This window comes from Bufo gargarizans, chromosome 3 (assembly GCF_014858855.1).
Source record: "Bufo gargarizans isolate SCDJY-AF-19 chromosome 3, ASM1485885v1, whole genome shotgun sequence".
Classification (NCBI taxonomy): Eukaryota; Metazoa; Chordata; class Amphibia; order Anura; family Bufonidae; genus Bufo; species Bufo gargarizans.
Window position 1 is genome coordinate 592,285,446 of NC_058082.1, and position 19,212 is coordinate 592,304,657.

The 19,212-nt window shown below is 47.8% G+C and overlaps 1 protein-coding gene across 3 annotated transcripts in view; it reads left to right on the forward strand.

Moving 5' to 3' along the window:
* SYNJ1 (synaptojanin 1) overlaps window positions 1–19,212 on the forward strand; it is a 95,223-nt gene that overhangs the window by 12,479 nt on the left and 63,532 nt on the right. For all 3 annotated transcript variants that reach the window (XM_044284395.1, XM_044284397.1, XM_044284398.1), the window contains exons 3-9: window positions 7,902–7,988; window positions 9,569–9,836; window positions 11,439–11,664; window positions 14,928–15,011; window positions 16,533–16,594; window positions 18,607–18,703; window positions 18,817–18,989. In XM_044284395.1, coding sequence (XP_044140330.1) covers window positions 7,902–7,988; window positions 9,569–9,836; window positions 11,439–11,664; window positions 14,928–15,011; window positions 16,533–16,594; window positions 18,607–18,703; window positions 18,817–18,989 — 997 coding nt within the window. The remainder of the gene's footprint in view (window positions 1–7,901; window positions 7,989–9,568; window positions 9,837–11,438; window positions 11,665–14,927; window positions 15,012–16,532; window positions 16,595–18,606; window positions 18,704–18,816; window positions 18,990–19,212) is intronic.

Sequence of the window (19,212 nt, forward strand, 5' to 3'; positions counted from 1 at the left end):
CTTGGTAAAACTTGCGGTACTGTCAGGAAGCATAGTCTACGTTTTTCAAACCAGCACCTGGATCTGAATACTCTTGTAATTCCATATAATTAAAATTTAGCATAGCCACTGAGTTATTCAATAAAATGGATCAGTATAGCGCCACCTGCTGTTTTTTATATTTATTTTTTTGTCAGTCTCATTGTGCCGGTCGCACATGCTCAGTTTAAATCTTCAACTGCCACCAGTCATATGTTCTGTTAGAAGCTGGGGCAGTTACAGGGAGAGAGCTGAAGCAGAAAGGACACGCCCCCTGAGCGCAGAGCAATTGGAGCAATGAATGGGGAGATCTCTGGATCCATGTGAGATACAGGGCTGGTTCTAGCTTTGTTAGAAATGTATGATGCCTGATTTTCATTTGTTACATCTGTCATTGCATAACCCCAATGCCCGGGCCCCCCTCATATAGGTTATACTTCCCCACTGTCTGGCTGTTGCATATCCCCGTCGTGCGGATCCACTCATCCGGCCATTGGGGGGTGCAGCGAATAGCAGGCCACGACGGGAGACAAGCCTCCATTGGGAGGCTTGTCCCCTTCGCAGATAACCTCTTTAAAGGAGTCTGGTTTGAGCATCAACATCAGATTGGCTGGGGTCTAACTACCACCATAACAGCTGCCATGGGGCCCCTATACATAGAGGGCCCAACCACATATGTGCAGTTTATGTATATGGGCAATGGAAGAACGCAGTTGCAGAGATCAGCCGGTGTCATAGGTACAAATCTGCTGACAGATGTCTTCCTGTAGGTTTCTGTTGCAGTATATGGAGTATCACACAGGCGCCACAAAACAGCACAAAGGCACTCCATGTGGCATCGTACAATACAAATACTTCATTATAATATATGTAGACTGCACACAGTGGCGCGGAGATGTTGGGAGGGTCCCTGGCATGGATTTTGCACTGAGGGTCGGCACTTCTTACTGATTTTACAAGGCATTTTCTGTCCAAACCGTGGCGGTATTATCGGCAGTGTACCCAGGAGACAGGAGCTGCTCCGAGATCAGATCATTGTACATTACCACACAGGAGCAGATGGCAGATGAGCAATGCCAGGCTGCGTATACCCGCCCTGCCAGCGACACTGTCTGCTGATGCTTTCTCCTGCGTTACATACATGTCTGAATTAAGAGGTTTTCCAAGTGTTTAGAACTGATAACCTATCCTCTGTATAAGGACTCGTGCACACAAACGTCTTTTTTTCTATGTGCGTTCTTTTTTTTTTTTTTTTTTTTTTTTTGCAGCTCGTATCCAGAACAATTCATCCGGCATCCGTGTTTTGTCCTTCTTGACTTTCCCTGGTCCGTGTGACGACACGGTCATAGGTCACATGACAGGCGCAGCTCAGCCCCATAGCGCTGTGCTTGGTGAGCAGGGCGAAGGCTGTGGCGCTACTGCCTTCTCAAGCAGCTGATCAGCGGGGGTCCCGGGTGTCGGACCCCCACTGATCAGATGCTGATGACCTATCTAGAGGATGATAACTCATCAGTGTAAAACTCCTGGAAAACCCCTTTAAATCCAGAAAGTTCCTTTTTTGACTCCCAATATGCTGTAATGGGGGGGGGGGGGGGGCGAGATTCTCGACATGGAATGAACAAGAGTCCTGACAGCGTCCTATCTGCACGGGCAGCGGCGGCGGCGGCAACAACCATGTAAAGACAGGTGCTATTGGTGTAGGCAGCCGCGATGCGCGCGGAGCGCTGGTATCTGTTGTAGTTACTATGTTGTTGCATTTTCTCTTTTAGATATTTAGCTCTCGATATCATTGATGTCAATTTTTTTTTCACTTTATATTCAAGATTTATCTACTTTCTGATTGATTCTTGGATTTGGTACCTGGTTTCCAGGGGTGCACCTCCAATGAGGCCAGGTGAGGCGGCGAGACCTAGAGACAAGAGGAGGCAGTAGCGGGGCCATGAGAAATGAGCGCTACTCATCTCTATATTCATGTGTATCGCAGTGTCCCTTTATCAGTAGGGCTGGGGGGGGGGGAAGCTAGGTGCACCCCTGCTGGTCAGACTGAAGTATAACACCTTATCCGGGGCAGATGGTGTGAAAGATGGGAGGGGCAGGTTCATTAATTACGGTGTATATATGCCATACACCTCCCATGTAACATTGTTTTCAATGGTTTTTAATATTTCTTGAGATCATGTTTTGGATATGAACACATTTTGGGGTTTAATCATGTGACTTTTTGGTGTGCGCCATTCTTTTCATGTGCTCTTTACCATATTTGGTATTGGTGGAGGACGTGACACGGTTATTACAGGTATGTCTCCCGTTACCGTCTTTACGGCTCCGGCTGTTTCTTTCTCTTTGGTGATTATGGCTTGGTTTACACAGGGCGTTTTTGATGCCTTTTTGAGCCACTGGGCAGTTACTGCAGTGTTAACGGCTGGCAACTTTTCAGCGGATGACACCGCTATTGCCATCTGCAGAGAAAACGCAGAGGTAAAAATGCACGCGGTTTTTCTGTTGGTTCGGGTACGCTGTGTGTGGACCTAGCCTATTGCCATCGCAGGGCACGCCTCAGTGGTTGGAACGCAAGGCAAGAAAATAACCAAAATTGCATTAATAGCAGTTCCTTATGATCAGAAACCCCCTTTATGTGCAGGGGAGAGCCTGATAATAAGCCAGCAGTGATCTGCGCCGTTCCTGTACCCGCGTCCATGCTGCTATTCAGCATTCTAGAGCGGGCTGTCCTGTAATTGGTCCATACATCATTGTGTCCATGTGAGTGTACTGTGATGCCAGTATAAATGCCGGCACGGCTCGGGGACTGATCACAGTTCTGCATCCCCCCGAGGTTTTCCTTCAGAGGTTCTCCATCAGTCTCCCTGAGTCATGAATGTTTTACGTTTTCATAGCTGCCACTGACGCTGCCATGAATTTATCACCTCGTCCCACATTCAGAATTATTTTTCCTGTGCCGACACGATACAAACCCCAAGGCCATTTCAGTTCTGTGTTTTCCAGGTAGTACTAGAATTTACATGTCGATAAGGATACTTACTTTAAAGAGCAGATCAACCCCATTAAACCAATTTACTGCCCGGTAGGGTTGATCCTGCTGATTAGAATGGTACCTGTCTCGTGAAAATTGGTTGCGGCATTCCAGAGGAAACAAGACTTTTGTACTTTATGCAAATAAAGGCTTCACTGCACCGAGGGGTGGGGCCTAGACTCCCAGTGCCCCTCATCTTTCCAGTGCTGGCCCCGCCCCTCAGTGCACTAAAGCCCTCATTCATATATAGAATCAAAGTCTTTTCTCAGGAACGCTTCAGCCGATTTTCACAAGACCGATATCATTCTAATCCGCAAGATCAGGCGGTAGAACTGATTTAATAGGGTTGATCCTGGTGACAGGTGCTTTTTAAGTAGTTGTCCAATCCTGTGTCCATAAACTTATAACTTATACCACCTCCTGATATACATATATTTCCTCACCGTTTTTAAGATCTCTGATTGCTGTCATTTTGTATTTTGAGACCTAGTACTATACAGTTCATTCTGCCTTTTTATAGGCTGCACTACTGAAAAGTCCTGATTTCTGTCCAGGGCCTTGTTGTCAGAGTACTTGTGTGGAGTCAAGTTACTCAGATATCGATGGTGGTTTGCCTCTACACCCCTGACAACCTCCTGGTACACTACAAATGGGTCTCAACACAAGTGAATTTTTCAAATCTCCAGCAGCGATGACAGCGCGATATGCGAGTGCTTCTCTCGCCTCGTTCTAGCGATCGTTCGGGGTCTCGGTGCTCAGAGCCATGACATAACAAAGTTTTTTGAAAAGTCAGTATCCCTTTTAAGTGTTTTTAGAATGTGCAGGACAAACTGCTTGGTTGTCATGGCCGCCATAGGCTTCAGTCTCGGCCTACTAGAGCTCAGCAGAGCCTGCCAGATTGTGGTTTCACAAATGAAGAGCCTCAGGTTCAAGACCGTTTAATGTCGTCTCCTATAGATGGCGGTCTCTTTTATAGACCTTCTATACCGTCTTTGTATACTTCCACGCTATAAGGGCTCCATGGGTGTAACCTGGATATACTTGTGTGAGGTTTAGACATGTAATACCGTCCTGCCATAGATAATGGATCCCGTGTTACATGACACCTTCCTCACAGCTCCAGTGACATGTGTTACCAAGCTCCAGTTCCCTCCTTTCTGATGTATGGCTTGGGGTACGTTCAAACAACACCATTTTGACATGAAAATACAGTACATGTCGAATTTTTATCCGTAGTGTGACCATAGCGTAATGGAGTGTAGGGATTTTGAAAACTGATGCACCTTCCCTTCAGAAGAGCGGTTAGTTTAAAGGCATGGACTATATAGATTTAATCTCCTGTAATCCAGCATCAATGGTGCAGGGTAGATGGCACTTCATTCTGGATTATCAGATGGTCACAGTGAGGCCTCCTACACGCAGCTATACTTGTACATATCCACAATATGGCACCCATAGACTACCACACATTGGTTAGAAAATGGCAGCATAAGGAGGTTTTCTCTCACCGACGTGGACAGTTTTGCACCAAATTTAACAATTGTCACATGAAATTTGAACTTGGTGCATCTTTAAAAGGGGTTTTCTAGAATTACAAAAACATGGCTGCTTTCTTCCAAAAACAGCGCCACACTTCTCCATGGGTTGTGTGCGGTATTGCAGTTCGGCTCCGTTGGGCAGGGGTGATGCTGTTTTTGGGGGAAAAAAGCAGCCATGTTTTTTTGATTCTGCACATTCCTTTTAAGGCCTCATGCAATCGACCATATTTTAGGTTCTCCTCCAATCCGCATTTTTTGCAGTCCGGACACAGGCACGTTACGTTCAATGAGACCGCATATTTTTTATTTATTATCTGTTTGCTGTCTGTATCTGTGTCTGCGTCCCGCAAATTTTAGAACATGTCTCTTTTGCGGAGAAGAATAGACCTATCTACTGTTGGGCCCTTCGAAAAATGCGGCATGCATCCTGCCAGCATCTGCATTTTTGCGGATCCGCTGTCCGCAGAATTCTGCAGTGCATGGTTTCACTGTTTTAGCCTCAGATGCTGGGTTCCAGGAATTTCGCAATATTACAAAACCAACGCCCTAAAGCTCTGTGCTGCCCGGCTGTACTGATCACATAGTAATTCACCATTTCTCCGTCCTATTGGCATCTAATCCATTCTGTGCAGACAGTCGGAGGGTGAGGGGCGAGGAGTGGATGCGGTGTGACAGATGGGGAGGTGGCGGCGGTTTGTCCTGATGGGGGCTGGTAATGTGCTCTGCACTGTGCGCTGATAACCTGTATACACAGCTCTACATGGGTTATATCTCACGTCTATTAGACTGCTCAGTCTCTTCTTGTGTTAGATTATATAATCCCTGGAACGTGTGATCCACTGTGACTTGTGATCTTACGTATGGCTACTTGTGATTGGTCAGCGTCGATAAATACTTCTAGTTTACAATGTAGTGGTGCAGTATCTAACAGCAGTGGGGTAGATATATAGCGGTAATATGGAAATCGTAGAGAATGGTTCCCCCACTTTACTCCAAGGCGAATCAGGATAGGTCAATAAGTGATGGGTGGGGGTCCGACTTCCGGTGCATCCAAGCCAATCGGCTGTATGGAGATCCCGCGGCACTCCAGTCCCTTCCCAGAGACGTCATGTTCATCGGTCACGTGGCCCATTTGCTGCTTAGTCCCATTGAAATGAAGGGGCCTGGGCTGCAGTACCGAGCACAGACACTATACAATGTACGGCGCTGTGATTGGTACACTGTGGGGAGGCCTCAGCATTCACCAGAGCTCAGTGGCCTCATTATACAGCTGATCAGCGGGGGAGCCAGGATTCGGACCCCCACCTATCAGATATTGATGACCTATACTGGGGATAGGCCATCAATATCGAAAACCCGGGTAACCTCGCAGGTGACGCTAGGGAGGCTCATCCCCCTCCACCCAACCCAACAACCTACCGCATCCAGCCCCCCGCCGCATCGCCGGATGTTTTGATCCGTGTGACGGGGAGATGCAGCAGCGAAGTGCAGGGATCCGCAGCGACGCAGGTGCCCAGAAGCGTAATGTATACGAGGGGCCTGGCATGGGGGGGGGGGGGGGTAATTATAGGGGTAACCCCTATAACTATGGATAACCCCCTCAACTCTGCAGGGAGCTGGTTGTCAGTGACATTTAGAGTCCCCAAAGGGAGGGCAGAGGCAGTTTGTTACCTTCACTGCCTTCCCCAGCACTGTGTATAGGTGACCCTTCATGAGCGCCATGTATACAGATCAGAAATTGTCCCCGACTGCTCCCGTCCCGGTCATGTGATCGCTGGGTAACTGCAGGAGCTGCTGGATCCTAGCAGATCCATATAGGCTCTGCAGTGAGGGTCCTGCGGCTGTACTACCCCCTGTAACTGGGGTTAATATGTCAGCCCGAGTTACAAGAGAAATCTGTATAAAAAAAAAAATCTGCTTTTCCCCTAAAGTCTTCTATGACGTTTTGGGAGGCACTATGTGTTAAACTACATACCCCCGATATCAAAATGATAATAAAAAGGGGAAAAAATTAAAAGTATTTTATTTACACTTGCAACTAATCAAATTTTAAAAACTATTTTTTTTTCTGCATATAAAAACCCAAAAAACTAAGATGAAAATGAAAAAAATAAACCCCCTTGTAGAACAGAAAAAAAGCCACAAAAATGATTTAAAATAGTCGTACTGGAAAAAATTTGGAAGCTGCGTGTATTAGAGAATAATGAAAGTGTCTGGTCAGGAGGGGGACGGCGGGGGGGATGGGGTGGGGTGTTAATGGCTCAGTCCTTAGCTGGTGATGATGGACTCCTGGATCCTGCCCATCATTTCTCCAGCCTGCAGAGAAGGAATAGGACTGGCATGGCAGGTGTGAGAAGGAACGAGCCGCCGTAAGTCGGGTGCCCCGGCTGTAACACTACTGACCGCACGGCTCAGGTTAGCCAGTCCCTGCAGTCCAGAGCAGGGCTCAGCAACCTCCAGCACTCCAGCTGTTGTGAAACTACAACTCCTAGCATGCTCCAGTCACTTCCGTGAGAGTTCTGAGAACAGCGAAGCAAGTCTGCATGCTGGGATTTGTAGTTTCACCACAACCGGCGTGCCGAAGATTGCCTAGTCGAGAGCCCGTGTATATTCGGGTGGCCGTACCCAGCACCTGATCCTGTGTATTGCAGTCTGCCATCCTGTGCCCGAGATGACGGCACGTCCCCCAAAGTTCTTGTCATTGCTTCCTGATGCTTTCTAACATGTCCTTGATGCAGGTTCCTGTTCATATTGTGCAGGACATTTACAGGGAGTTATAATATTGGGGACAGTCTAGGCTGTGCAGTTGTGTGTGTTACTCAATGTGAACACAACACGTGCCACATGGCTGCATCCTGGGCATTAGATGGCGGCACTATCTGTCTGGACTCTTTTAATATTTTCAAGACTGGGTTCCGTATCCTCTAGACATCGCGCAGCGTTGTGTACTCCGGCAGTGGCGGCCGTTGTACATTTGTCACAGTCCACACAGATAAACACGCCACTGTGAGCGGAGGGTAATGACTCCAGATAAGCCGTATGTTGTGTCTACGCAGATAAAAAGTAACTTCTGCTGCTTGTAAGTCATCCAGTGCAGACATAATGTATATAAGAGGGGCCCGGCCGCGCGTGCGATGTGTTATGCTTCCGTTCGTTACCTTATGCAGTATGGGACTGTTACTCTGGACTCTATAGCAGCGCTATAAGGTGGGATTGCTATTCATGCCGTTTCCTCAGTGTATTGTGACCATTCTGTTTTCTTTACTCGCCGCTGATTGTTAATTCCCGTATCGTCTATTTTTTACTTTTTGCAGCCTCTGCAGAAAAGGAAGCCATTAAGAGCACGTACAGTAAAGTCATGGACGCGTACGGCCTCCTGGGGGTTCTCCGGTTAAATCTCGGTAAGAGAGACTACACGTGGCTCAGTAGGTTTGTTTCTGATTGTAGCTAGTGACGAGCGAAGTTAAGAAAAATAATATTTGGCTGGTGCGCTGAATTTCACAAAGAAATTTGATTTGTGACAAATTAGTTAGTCACGAATCGCATTCCTTTGTAGTGGGTGCAATGACGGGGAACGGCAATCGAGTTGCCCCCTGTCATTGAACCCCTCAGATGCCACGTTCATCTCTGATCGCTGCATCTGATGCTACAATTGTGGGCTTTCAGGGGTTAATCCAGTTAAAAAACAAAACAAAAAAAACCCCACATACTTGCCCTATACATTTGCTCACGGAGAGGCCGTTGCGGCCATCTTGATTGAAGATGCCGCGCGAAATATCACGCATTGACGTGGTGCATCATCACACTGGCCATGCATGGTGATGTCTTCAATCAAGATGGCCACGATGGCCACTCCGCGATCAAATGGATGAGGTGAATGTTTTGGGGGGAAGGGGGGGGGGGGCTGTTTTGCCGCCATTTCAGGAAAAATTGATTCGTTACCATGAAGCGCGAGGAAATTCGGATTCGCAGCTAATTGAATATTTCCTGAAATTTAGATCAAACTCAATTTGTTTGGCTTTGATTTGCTCAACACATTGGCTGTTTGTGGCATCACATCTGTGCCCACCTACAGGAAATATATGTTCCATTTGCATTAAAAGGGGTTGTGTGATTTTAGGAGAAAACTAGGCAACCCTCAGCGTCAACCTTCCATAAAGTACTGGTAAGTATTTTCCTGGCAGATTCCTTGCCACTGCTCCAGTTCTTCCGGCCCCGTTTTATTTACCCAGCTGCAGTGGTGACATCACATCGACAACACGTGACGTCACTGCTGCAGCCAATCACTGGCCTCTCTGGCTGCACTTCTGGGGCCAGTGATTGGCTGCAGCAGGTAAATGAAGCCCGGCTGGTAGAACCTTAGCTGCCAAAGTGGGATCTGTCCAGTAGGTACTGTACTTATCAGCTCTTTATTGCAGGCTGGTCCAGAGAGTTGTCTTGTTTCCTCCTGAAGCCCGGCAACCTTTAGGGTATGCTCACATTGGGCGATACGGTACAGATTTTCCATACAGCTTTTGCTTGCAGAAAATCCACAAGCTGAAAGTAGCGGCAGAGCGGATGATGAGTTACCAGATCCTCCTCCACATGAGGCAGTGCAGATTTTAATGTCAGTTTATTTTGTGGACTTCACCCTTTGCAATACATAGTGTAAAATCTGCAGCAAAATCTACAAAAAAATCTGCATGCAAGTGTTGTGGATTTTGCCATGGATTTGTTGAAGACTTTTTTATTTTTTGCTGCAATTTCCATCCCGTGTGAACATACCCTAAAGGGGCGTTGTGTGTGTAGGGTTCAGACTGCAACAACTGAGCCTCATCCTGCTGCCTGTGTGTACATATGGGTCCATGGTGGTGGTGGTCGGGGGAATTGTATGTCTTTTCTGCTTTCCCAGTATGCACTGGTCTGTTGTCCTGTCCACAAGTTGGTCCTGGGATAGAGAGCTGAATGAATGATACTGATGAGTCCTTCTTGTCACTTTCAGGGGACACCATGTCGCATTACCTAGTGGTGGTCACCGGCTGTATGTCTGTAGGGAAGATTCAGGACTCAGAAGTTTTTCGGGTCACCTCCACCGAGTTCATCTCGTTAAGAATGGATCCAACAGACGAAGATCGAATATCTGAAGTTCGCAAGGTCCTAAACTCTGGCAGTTTCTACTTTGCGTGGTCTTCTTCAGGAGTCAGTCTGGACCTCAGCCTCAATGCTCACCGGAGCATGCAGGAACAAAGGACCGACAACCGCTTCTTCTGGTGAGCCTGTCTTAAAATGGGTAGGGGTTCCAGAGGTAGGACCGTCAACCTCTGAAACATTTATGCCTAAGGTGGGAATACCCCTTTAAGGCAGTCTCAGGAATTGGATACTGAAGCTCAGTGTTCATGTAGGGGCTGGAGGCATATGAGCCCTGGATGCTGGAAAAGGGGGCATTTAAAAATGGGCAGTGAACTGAACCTCTGACCCAAATCAGTTCACTGAACTTGTGCTTCAGATCTAGCCACAACTCTGCAGTGCTGACAGATCATCTCCAGGTCTCATCAGCTCTTTATCATATTTTTATTTATTTTCTAACTGGGCAGCCCCTTTAAGGACAGCAGACTGGTTTATTGTCACTGGTTTAACCAGTTTTGTTCACCTGTCCTCCTGTATCGCTGTGTGGAGAACCACAAAGTGTGCAGCCTGAGGCAGCTGTAAAGCTCGGGGGTTCAGAGGCCTGCATCCAGTAGTACCGCCCTATGGCCTGTGTCTGTCTCTAGAGTAAAAATAAGACTCCTTTGAAACAGAAGCCTTTCCGTCATCTTAAGAGGTTTAGAGAACCACCCCACTCCTGTCCGTGGGCGGTGTCTGGTATTGCAGCGCAGCCCCATTCAAGTGCTGACTTGTTGTAATACCAAATACAGCCTGTGAACAAGAAGGGCGCACTTTCAGGAAATGAGAGAAGACAAGCCCTTTAAATTCTGCATCATCAGCCGTGGTCACTGGACTGCAGACCACGTGCGGACGGCAGTGTATTTTATGCAGATGATCTCTGCCGATTGCAGATTTTTACACCCAACAGTTGGTGTCGTCTCAGAATCCACAGTGCAAGTCAGTTCACATACGGAAAACTTCTGCCCCATGTCGATGATATTTTTAAAATGTAATCTACCTCGCTGGTACTGTATTAGGGTATGTCCACACGCTATATATTTAGGCATGAGTTCCAGTGCAGATTTGGTGCAGAAAACCTCGCCAATTCTGTGCCGAAATAGCCTCCCGTTCTTTTCAGTGGGAACCCCCTCGGAAAGACGAGGAAGTCCATTCAATGAAGCTAAAGCGAGAGCAGGTCTGCACCATTGAAAATGAAAACCCACAGCGCTTTCTGCCATGGGACATGCATTGGATATTGTGTGAACCTTCCCTCACACTACGGATTGGCTGTGTATTGGTACTGGCAGCACGGTGGCTCAGTGGCTAGTATTGGTTCCTTGGGGTCCTGGGTTCGAATCCTTCCAAGAACATCATCTAGATCAGGCATGCTCAACCTGCGGCCCTCCAGCTGTTGCAAAACTACAACTCCCAGCGTGCCCGAACAGCCTACAGCTATCAGCCTACAGCAGGGCATTGTGGGAGTTGTAGTTTTACAACAGCTGGAGGGGCCGCAGGTTGAGCATGCCTGATCTAGATGAAGTTTATATGTTCTTGGTTTCCTCCCAGACTTCACTAACCTTATGCGTTTGAGACAGGGAGTTGGATTGGCGGTGATGACTTGTGTAAGTGATGCTAATCTGTGTACAGCAAGGCAGTATATGTTAGCGCTACATAAGGAAAAAATATATATTGTCCTCATTGGGCCACTTTTTTTCCTCCTCCACCAGGAACCAGTCTCTGCACCTACACCTGAAGCACTATGGGGTGAACTGTGATGACTGGCTGCTGCGCCTGATGTGTGGGGGAGTGGAGATCAGGACCATTTATGCGGCTCACAAGCAGGCCAAGGCGTGCATCATATCCCGTCTCAGCTGCGAGCGAGCCGGGACCAGGTTTAATGTGCGCGGCACAAACGATAACGGCCAAGTGGCGAATTTTGTCGAGACCGAGCAGGTGAGTTGGCTCTTGGATCTGCGTATCAGTGCAGGGTAGACGTAGCAGAGCTAAATACGCAAAGTGTCTTATGTATTCTGCTCTGTACTACATGAAACCTGTACTGTAACTGTGAGGTCACCCGCCACGACAAGGCGACCTCAGTCAGGTCCATACGCTGAATATACCAGTACAACAGGAGTCCTGTCTAGTGGGCCTAGAAGATACAGGAACTATGTTATTCTGCGCTAAATTAAAAAGCATCTGATCATCCCTGTTACACCAGGCAAACTACCTGGTAGGGTGGACCATGGGGACTAAAACAAGCCCTTTCTCTGTGCAATTGGTGTTACGGATGCAGAGAAATTCTTCTTCTTTTTAGTTATATGCAAATGAGGTGCTTGGAACACCAAGGGGCTGGTCCACCTCCTCGGAGCACCCCTTCACCTCTGCTTCTCCCCATTTCCACTTCCCCTCCCAGAGAGACTGACAGGGCCGGGCATCGGAGTAGTGAGGATACCTGGCGCTGTTTGTGGTTTGCTTCTATGTACCCGTGACTGTGTGACTTGATATTTGTGTATTTGCATAATGTGTGGTAATTGTTACATTTTGATTAACAATATACTTGCAGTCCTATGTAAAACATGTTATATAACACATCATGATGTCACTGGCCTTTTGCGGAATGGGTTTGTCTTCTATTAAAGAGGACCTGTCCCCGCTCCTGACATGCCTGTTTTAATAGCTTTGTGCATTCCCCGTGTAATACCAACTCTGGAGCATCTATTCTTATGTCTCCATGTTGTGCTGTTCCTTTATTATTCCTACTAGAAGTTATGACTGAATTGCTATTAGCCTTCAGTAAGGGTACAGCGGGGTGGTAACCAGTTGGGGGGAGGTGTACCTGCACTGATTGGATAGAGTCTGTGCAGGTACTCCCCCACCTGGTTACCCCCCCGTCTGTGGTATCTTGCATTACTGTATGCTCTGTAATCTTTTCATCCTATAAATCGCCTCTCTTCCTCACCTCTGCTTTGCTGCCATTTTGTGGCTGTGCTGTCTGTGGCACGGTCATATCATCAACTCCCTACGACAGGCATCACCAACCTGCCGCTCTCCAGCTGTTGTAAAACTACAACTCCCACCATGCCCTGCTGTAGGCTGATTGCTGTAGACTGTCTGGGCATGATGGTTGTTGTAGTTTTGCAACAGCTGGAGAGCCTCAGGTTGGCCATCCCGTCCCTATGACGTGTTTGGCGCATGCTCTGACTAAACTAAACCCTTCATAGAGAGTCGGCACAGTGAGAACTAGGACCGGAGCCTGTATAAATCCTGATGCAGAGCAGCAGACGTTTGGTTACGCGCAGAATGCTTCCGCCTGCGCAGTAAAAGTAATGACTCTTGATGGGACAAGAACAAGCGGAGGTGGATGATACTGAGTCTGTGTAAGACCAGTCCGGAGAGTCTGCGTGCGAAAATCAAACCCGGGAGGCCATTCTCCACTTGATGACGTCATATGGCGGTGCCACGGACAGCACAGCCACTGTCCACTGAAACAGCAGCAAAGCAGGGGTCAGAAAGAAAGTTAATTTATACGATGAAAAGATGACAGAGCATACAGTAAGGAATTGTAAAATACTGTAGACGTGTCCAGCCCCCTTAAAGGGGTCGTCTCACTTCAACAAGTGTCATTTACATTTTCATGTCAAGAAAGTTAATACAAAGCACTTACTAATGTATTGTTATTATCCATATTGCTTCCTTTGCTGGCTGGATTTATTTTTCCATTGCATTATACACTGCTCGTTTCCATGGTTATGACCACCCTGCAATCCATCAGTGGTGGTCGTGCATTCACACTATAGGGAAACACCCTGGCCTCTCTGATAGCTGGGACCATGGAAGCGCGCTTAGGCTGGTGCTTTTTCCTATAACGTGCAAGCACGTCCACCTTTGCTGGATTGCAGGGCGGTCGTAACCATGGAAACGAGCAGTGAATAACGTGATGGGAAAATGAATCCAGCTAGCAAAGGAGGCAATATGGACAATCACAATACATTAGTAAGTGCCTTGTAACTTCCTCTACATAATAAATGTCATTTGCTGACTTGAGACAACCCCTTTAAGTTTCGCACCTTCCCCGTTGGACCTGTGATGGAAGCCTACTTACCTGGTCCCTGCTGCTCGGTTCTTTACTGCGCTTCAGGCCCCGCATCCAGAATGAACAAGGTCATGTGCTGTTTGGGGAAAGGATGACCTCTGTGGCCAGTCAGTGGTTGCAGTGGTGCACATGACCTTGCCCATTCTGGAGGTTTACTTACAGTGAATTTTAAGTAGAAGGGTATCCTGGGCACAAACCCTGTCCCATCTGGACATGTATGTAATATTAATAGGATATGTCCTAAATGTCCGATGGGAGCAGGTCCCACCTCTCCGACCCACTCCTGTGTCTAGAACAGGGCCCTTATGTGAATGGACAGCGCTTGGCTATTTTCGGAAGTCTCATAGCAGTGAACAGAGAGAACCAGGCATGCACAGCTTGCTCTATGTTCACATTGGGGCGCCTGTTCCGGAGATCGGTGCGGGCCCCATCTCTCGAACCCGCTCCTGTCTGACACTTATGGCATTTCCTCTCTGTCCAGATGGGACAACACCTTTTAAGGTGGCCACACACATTAGACTAAGGTCAGTCAAACCCAACGATTTTTGGAGGACCAGCCAACGTGTATTTCATGTTCATTCGGCCTGAATACAGGGTAACGGGCTGTTGAATTCCAACATGCCCGATCCTTGGTTCTCAGTCTGCTCTTCCCATTCAAGAAACATGCCCGCTTGGACATGCATGTATACGGGGAGGTCGGGAAGAAAAGCTGTCGGCTGAAGAAGAGTTTGACCCATGTGTGTGGCCTGCTTTAGAATGGGCCACCAAATTGTGATTTATTGGGGTTCCAACCCCGCCAGGGCAGAACAAAGGGGCCCCTTCAGTGTTTTTCCAACCACAGCCATTCCTAGTAATGCACCTCAGTCCTGCAATCACACATTGATGGCCTAAGAAGAGGTAATCAATATATATTCCTGGAAACCAGGTTATGGGAAAACGGGAACTTACCAGCACTACCACTGGTATGCTGTAGATTAGGGAATGTCAGGCCAGTTCCTCAGTTTTAGTCCGTGTCCTCTAGTTCTCATCTGATTTGTGACGTGCCTGTAGCCCCCGCATCACTTATTGCAGCAGCTATATAGCGGTGTGTAGTCAGAGCGCTGACCGGTCTTGTCTTGTGCAGGTGATATACCTTGATGACTGCGAGGCATCATTCATACAGATCCGAGGGTCCATCCCGCTGTTTTGGGAGCAGCCTGGTTTGCAGGTGAGTTCTGTGGAAGCAGAAGTAACATTCGGTGTAATGTGTACATCTGAGAGATTTACTGGGCAGGAGACAATTTTTTTTTTATTTTTTTTTTTTTTTTTAATCTAAATTCAAACTTCTGTGCAGATTATTTCCTAATATGCGGTATCTTTATGTCAGACAGAGCTCCAAATCCCCTGCAGAGCCATGCATTTAAAACTAAACCTTCTGGTTGCTTGTGGCCACCACTAGAGGGAGCTTATTGCATACTGTGTATAATACTGGATGTAACTCAGGATCAGTACAGGATAGGTAATGTATGTACACAGTGACTGCACCAGCAGAATAGTGAGCGCAGCTCTGGAGTATAATACAGGATGTAACTCAGGATCAGTACAGGATAAGTAATGTATGTACACAGTGTCTCCACCAGTAGAATAGTGAGTGCAGCTCTGGAGTATAATACAGGATGTAACTCAGGATCAGTACAGGATAAGTAATGTATGTACACAGTGACTGCACCAGCAGAATAGTGAGCGCAGCTCTGGAGTATAATACAGGATGTAACTCAGGATCAGTACAGGATAAGTAATGTATGTACACAGTGTCTCCACCAGTAGAATAGTGAGTGCAGCTCTGGAGTATAATACAGGATGTAACTCAGGATCAGTACAGGATAAGTAATGTATGTACACAGTGACTGCACCAGCAGAATAGTGAGTGCAGCTCTGGAGTGTAATACAGGATGTAACTCAGGATCAGTACTGGATAAGTAATGTAATGTATGTACACAGTGACTGCACCAGCAGAATAGTGAGCGCAGCTCTGGAGTATAATACAGGATGTAACTCAGGATCAGTACAGGATAAGTAATGTATGTACACAGTGACTGCACCAGCAGAATAGTGAGTGCAGCTCTGGAGTATAATACAGGATGTAACTCAGGATCAGTACAGGATAAGTAAAGCAAAGTTACTCGGCTCTCTGTAGATTAGATCTAGATACAGATAAAATCTTAGACATTTTTTACATACTGATAATATCTCTCATGCCAACGCAATTGGCGACTTGTAAAGATGTGGCCCTTTTGGTGACCCCCATTATCAGTGATCTGATTGCTGACGGTCGTATCTCTAGTGTACTTTTCCATACACTGGAGTGTCGCTGATTTGGACGAGCTCCAGATTAAACATCACCATGTCAAAAAAATACGGGTGAATAGATGAGAACCGTGCAGAATGAGATACGTCCTCCGCATGCCCCATTTATCCCAGTTCATGGTGTGTGATATCAATACACAAGAACAGCACTGCTTTATCCTACGGTCACTTTACCAGTAGGATGGCTAGGGCTCCACGTCGACTTCTGGAAACATTGAGGTTGTGCTAAGTGTAGCAATTTTTTGGGTGCCGGTAAGTCACCATGGAGCCCTAGCCTAGAGGTTACCATAGGTACCATTGACCCTGCTTGACCATCTTAGTCCCTGGAATGAGTTAAGAACCATTGATGCTGTCACTTACTGTAATATTACTTCTCTGGTAGGTTGGTTCTCACCGAGTGAGGATGTCCAGAGGATTCGAAGCCAATGCCCCAGCATTTGACAGGTATGTGCTGTACCTTTGCAGTATATTGCATAAACTGGTATATTGTAGTACTCAACCAATTCCCTTTTTGTTTCTTTCTTGAATCGGCATTTATTCCCAATTCCTCATCAGACCTCAGATGAGACCCCCCCCCCTTCCTCATCAGACCTCAGATGAGACCCCCCCCCTTCCTCATCAGACCTCAGATGAGACCCCCCCCCTTCCTCATCAGACCTCAGATGAGACCCCCCCCTTCCTCATCAGACCTCAGATGAGACCCCCCCCCCTTCCTCATCAGACCTCAGATGAGACCCCCCCCTTCCTCATCAGACCTCAGATGAGACCCCCCCCCTTCCTCATCAGACCTCAGATGAGACCCCCCCCCTTCCTCATCAGACCTCAGATGAGACCCCCCCCTTCCTCATCAGACCTCAGATGAGACCCCCCCTTCCTCATCAGACCTCAGATGAGACCCCCCCTTCCTCATCAGACCTCAGATGAGACACCCCCCCCCCTTCCTCATCAGACCTCAGATGAGACACCCCCCCCCTTCCTCATCAGACCTCAGATGAGACACCCCCCCCTTCCTCATCAGACCTCAGATGAGACACCCCCCCCCCTTCCTCATCAGACCTCAGATGAGACACCCCCCCCCCTTCCTCATCAGACCTCAGATGAGACACCCCCCCCCCTTCCTCATCAGACCTCAGATGAGACACCCCCCCCCCTTCCTCATCAGACCTCAGATGAGACACCCCCCCCTTCCTCATCAGACCTCAGATGAGACACCCCCCCCCCCTTCCTCATCAGACTTCAGATGAGACACCCCCCCCTTCCTCATCAGACTTCAGATGAGACACCCCCCCCCTTCCTCATCAGACCTCAGATGAGACACCCCCCCCCTTCCTCATCAGACCTCAGATGAGACACCCCCCCCCTTCCTCATCAGACCTCAGATGAGACACCCCCCCCCCCCCCCCCTTCCTCATCAGACGTCAGATGAGACCCCAAGTTGAAACGTAAAATAAATAACGGAGCTTGCCTTGCCTCTCCTGCTCCCTGGTCTCCCTCTTCCTGCGTTGCGTGCTGTGACCGGATGTCGCACAACATTAGATCATAGTGCATGCTTACGCTCTGTGACAACGTGTGGTGCCGGCAGAAGGAAAAGTGCTGTATTCACCGCTCCCTGGTCCTACTATTTACTAGTGATCGCCTCCTTAATGGAAGCGCTCATTAGTACTTGCTTCGTAAGACGCTGCCATTTTTCACCCACTTTTGGGGGGAAAAAAGTGCATCTTCTAGAGCAAGAAATGCAGTATGTTTGCTTTAGTGAATGAGAATATTCTTTTTTTATACACAGGCCTATCTTTTTCTGTGGACACATATGGTGTATATGCAGACAGATTTTTCCATGGCATATACTGCATTAGATGTAGTTAGGATGTACCCTGATGAGGGCTTACAAGCCGATTCTCTAGAGGTCTAGTTTTGGCCACTGGAGCAAAAATCTGTGATTTGCCTACTACAGGGAAATGACATGAGGAATGCAGGTAGTTAATAAACCAGACATGTCAGGAGAGGTGACAGCTCCTCTAGAGGTTTCCAGGGGCTAAATAAAGATGACCTATCCTCCAGATGATCAGAGCAGTGGGGGGTCCTTCGCTCACCAGTGCTGCCGATCAGCAGATGAGATGGGCTGTGGCGCGGATGCGAGCACTCTGGTCTCTTCCTCAGCCGCTGAAGCCACATTCCAACAGTCACACCAACTTTGCTCTCAGTCCCATTCAAATGAATGAGATTGAGCTGCAATACCAAGTACCGCCACTATACAGCGCTGTGCTTGGTATATTTTGAATGCACCGCAGCACGAGTCTGAGCGCAGCAGCCCCTGCAGTCAGATGATCGGCAGCGGTGACGGGAGTCCAATAAGATATTGATGATCTATCCCGAGTATTCCTGAATCTTTGTAAAGTAACGCAGGTGTCGGCATCGTTTACTGCGCTGCGCTGAAGTCTCCTTTATCTTCCCATCAGGCATTTCCAAACACTCAAGAGACTTTACGGCAGACAAGTCGTGGTCAATCTTCTCGGGTCCAAGGAAGGAGAAACGATGCTTAGCAAGGCCTTTCAGGTAAGGAAGCGATGCTACCCCTCAGAAAGCTGTTCTTACTGCGGAGGAAAGGTCAGGTTAATTTCTGTGATTTCTCGGCTATGTTACCTTAACGCCCCTTCTCTCTCTTGCAGAGTCATCTGAAGGCGTCGGAGCACGTGTCTGATATCCTGATGGTGAATTTCGACTACCATCAGATGGTTCGGGGAGGCAAAGCTGAGAAACTCCATACCATCCTTAAGCCCAAAGTAGGCAGCTTCCTGGAGGAGTGCGGCTTCTTTTACATGGATAAAGATGGCGTTCACAGGTCTGATTACCCCTGATTTCCTGTAGAATATACATGTAGCCTGCGCCCACATAACCAGCCCCGTCCTGAACTGTAACTTCCTTTTATATTAAATTTTTTTTAAAGGACTTTTACAAAACTGGTGCACCTTGGTATAGCTAGTACAATGCCTGAGGGTGCAGGGCATGACACAGGGATTCTGTCCATGGTCTCTATTGAACCCTTGTGTCACACTCCGCCTCCT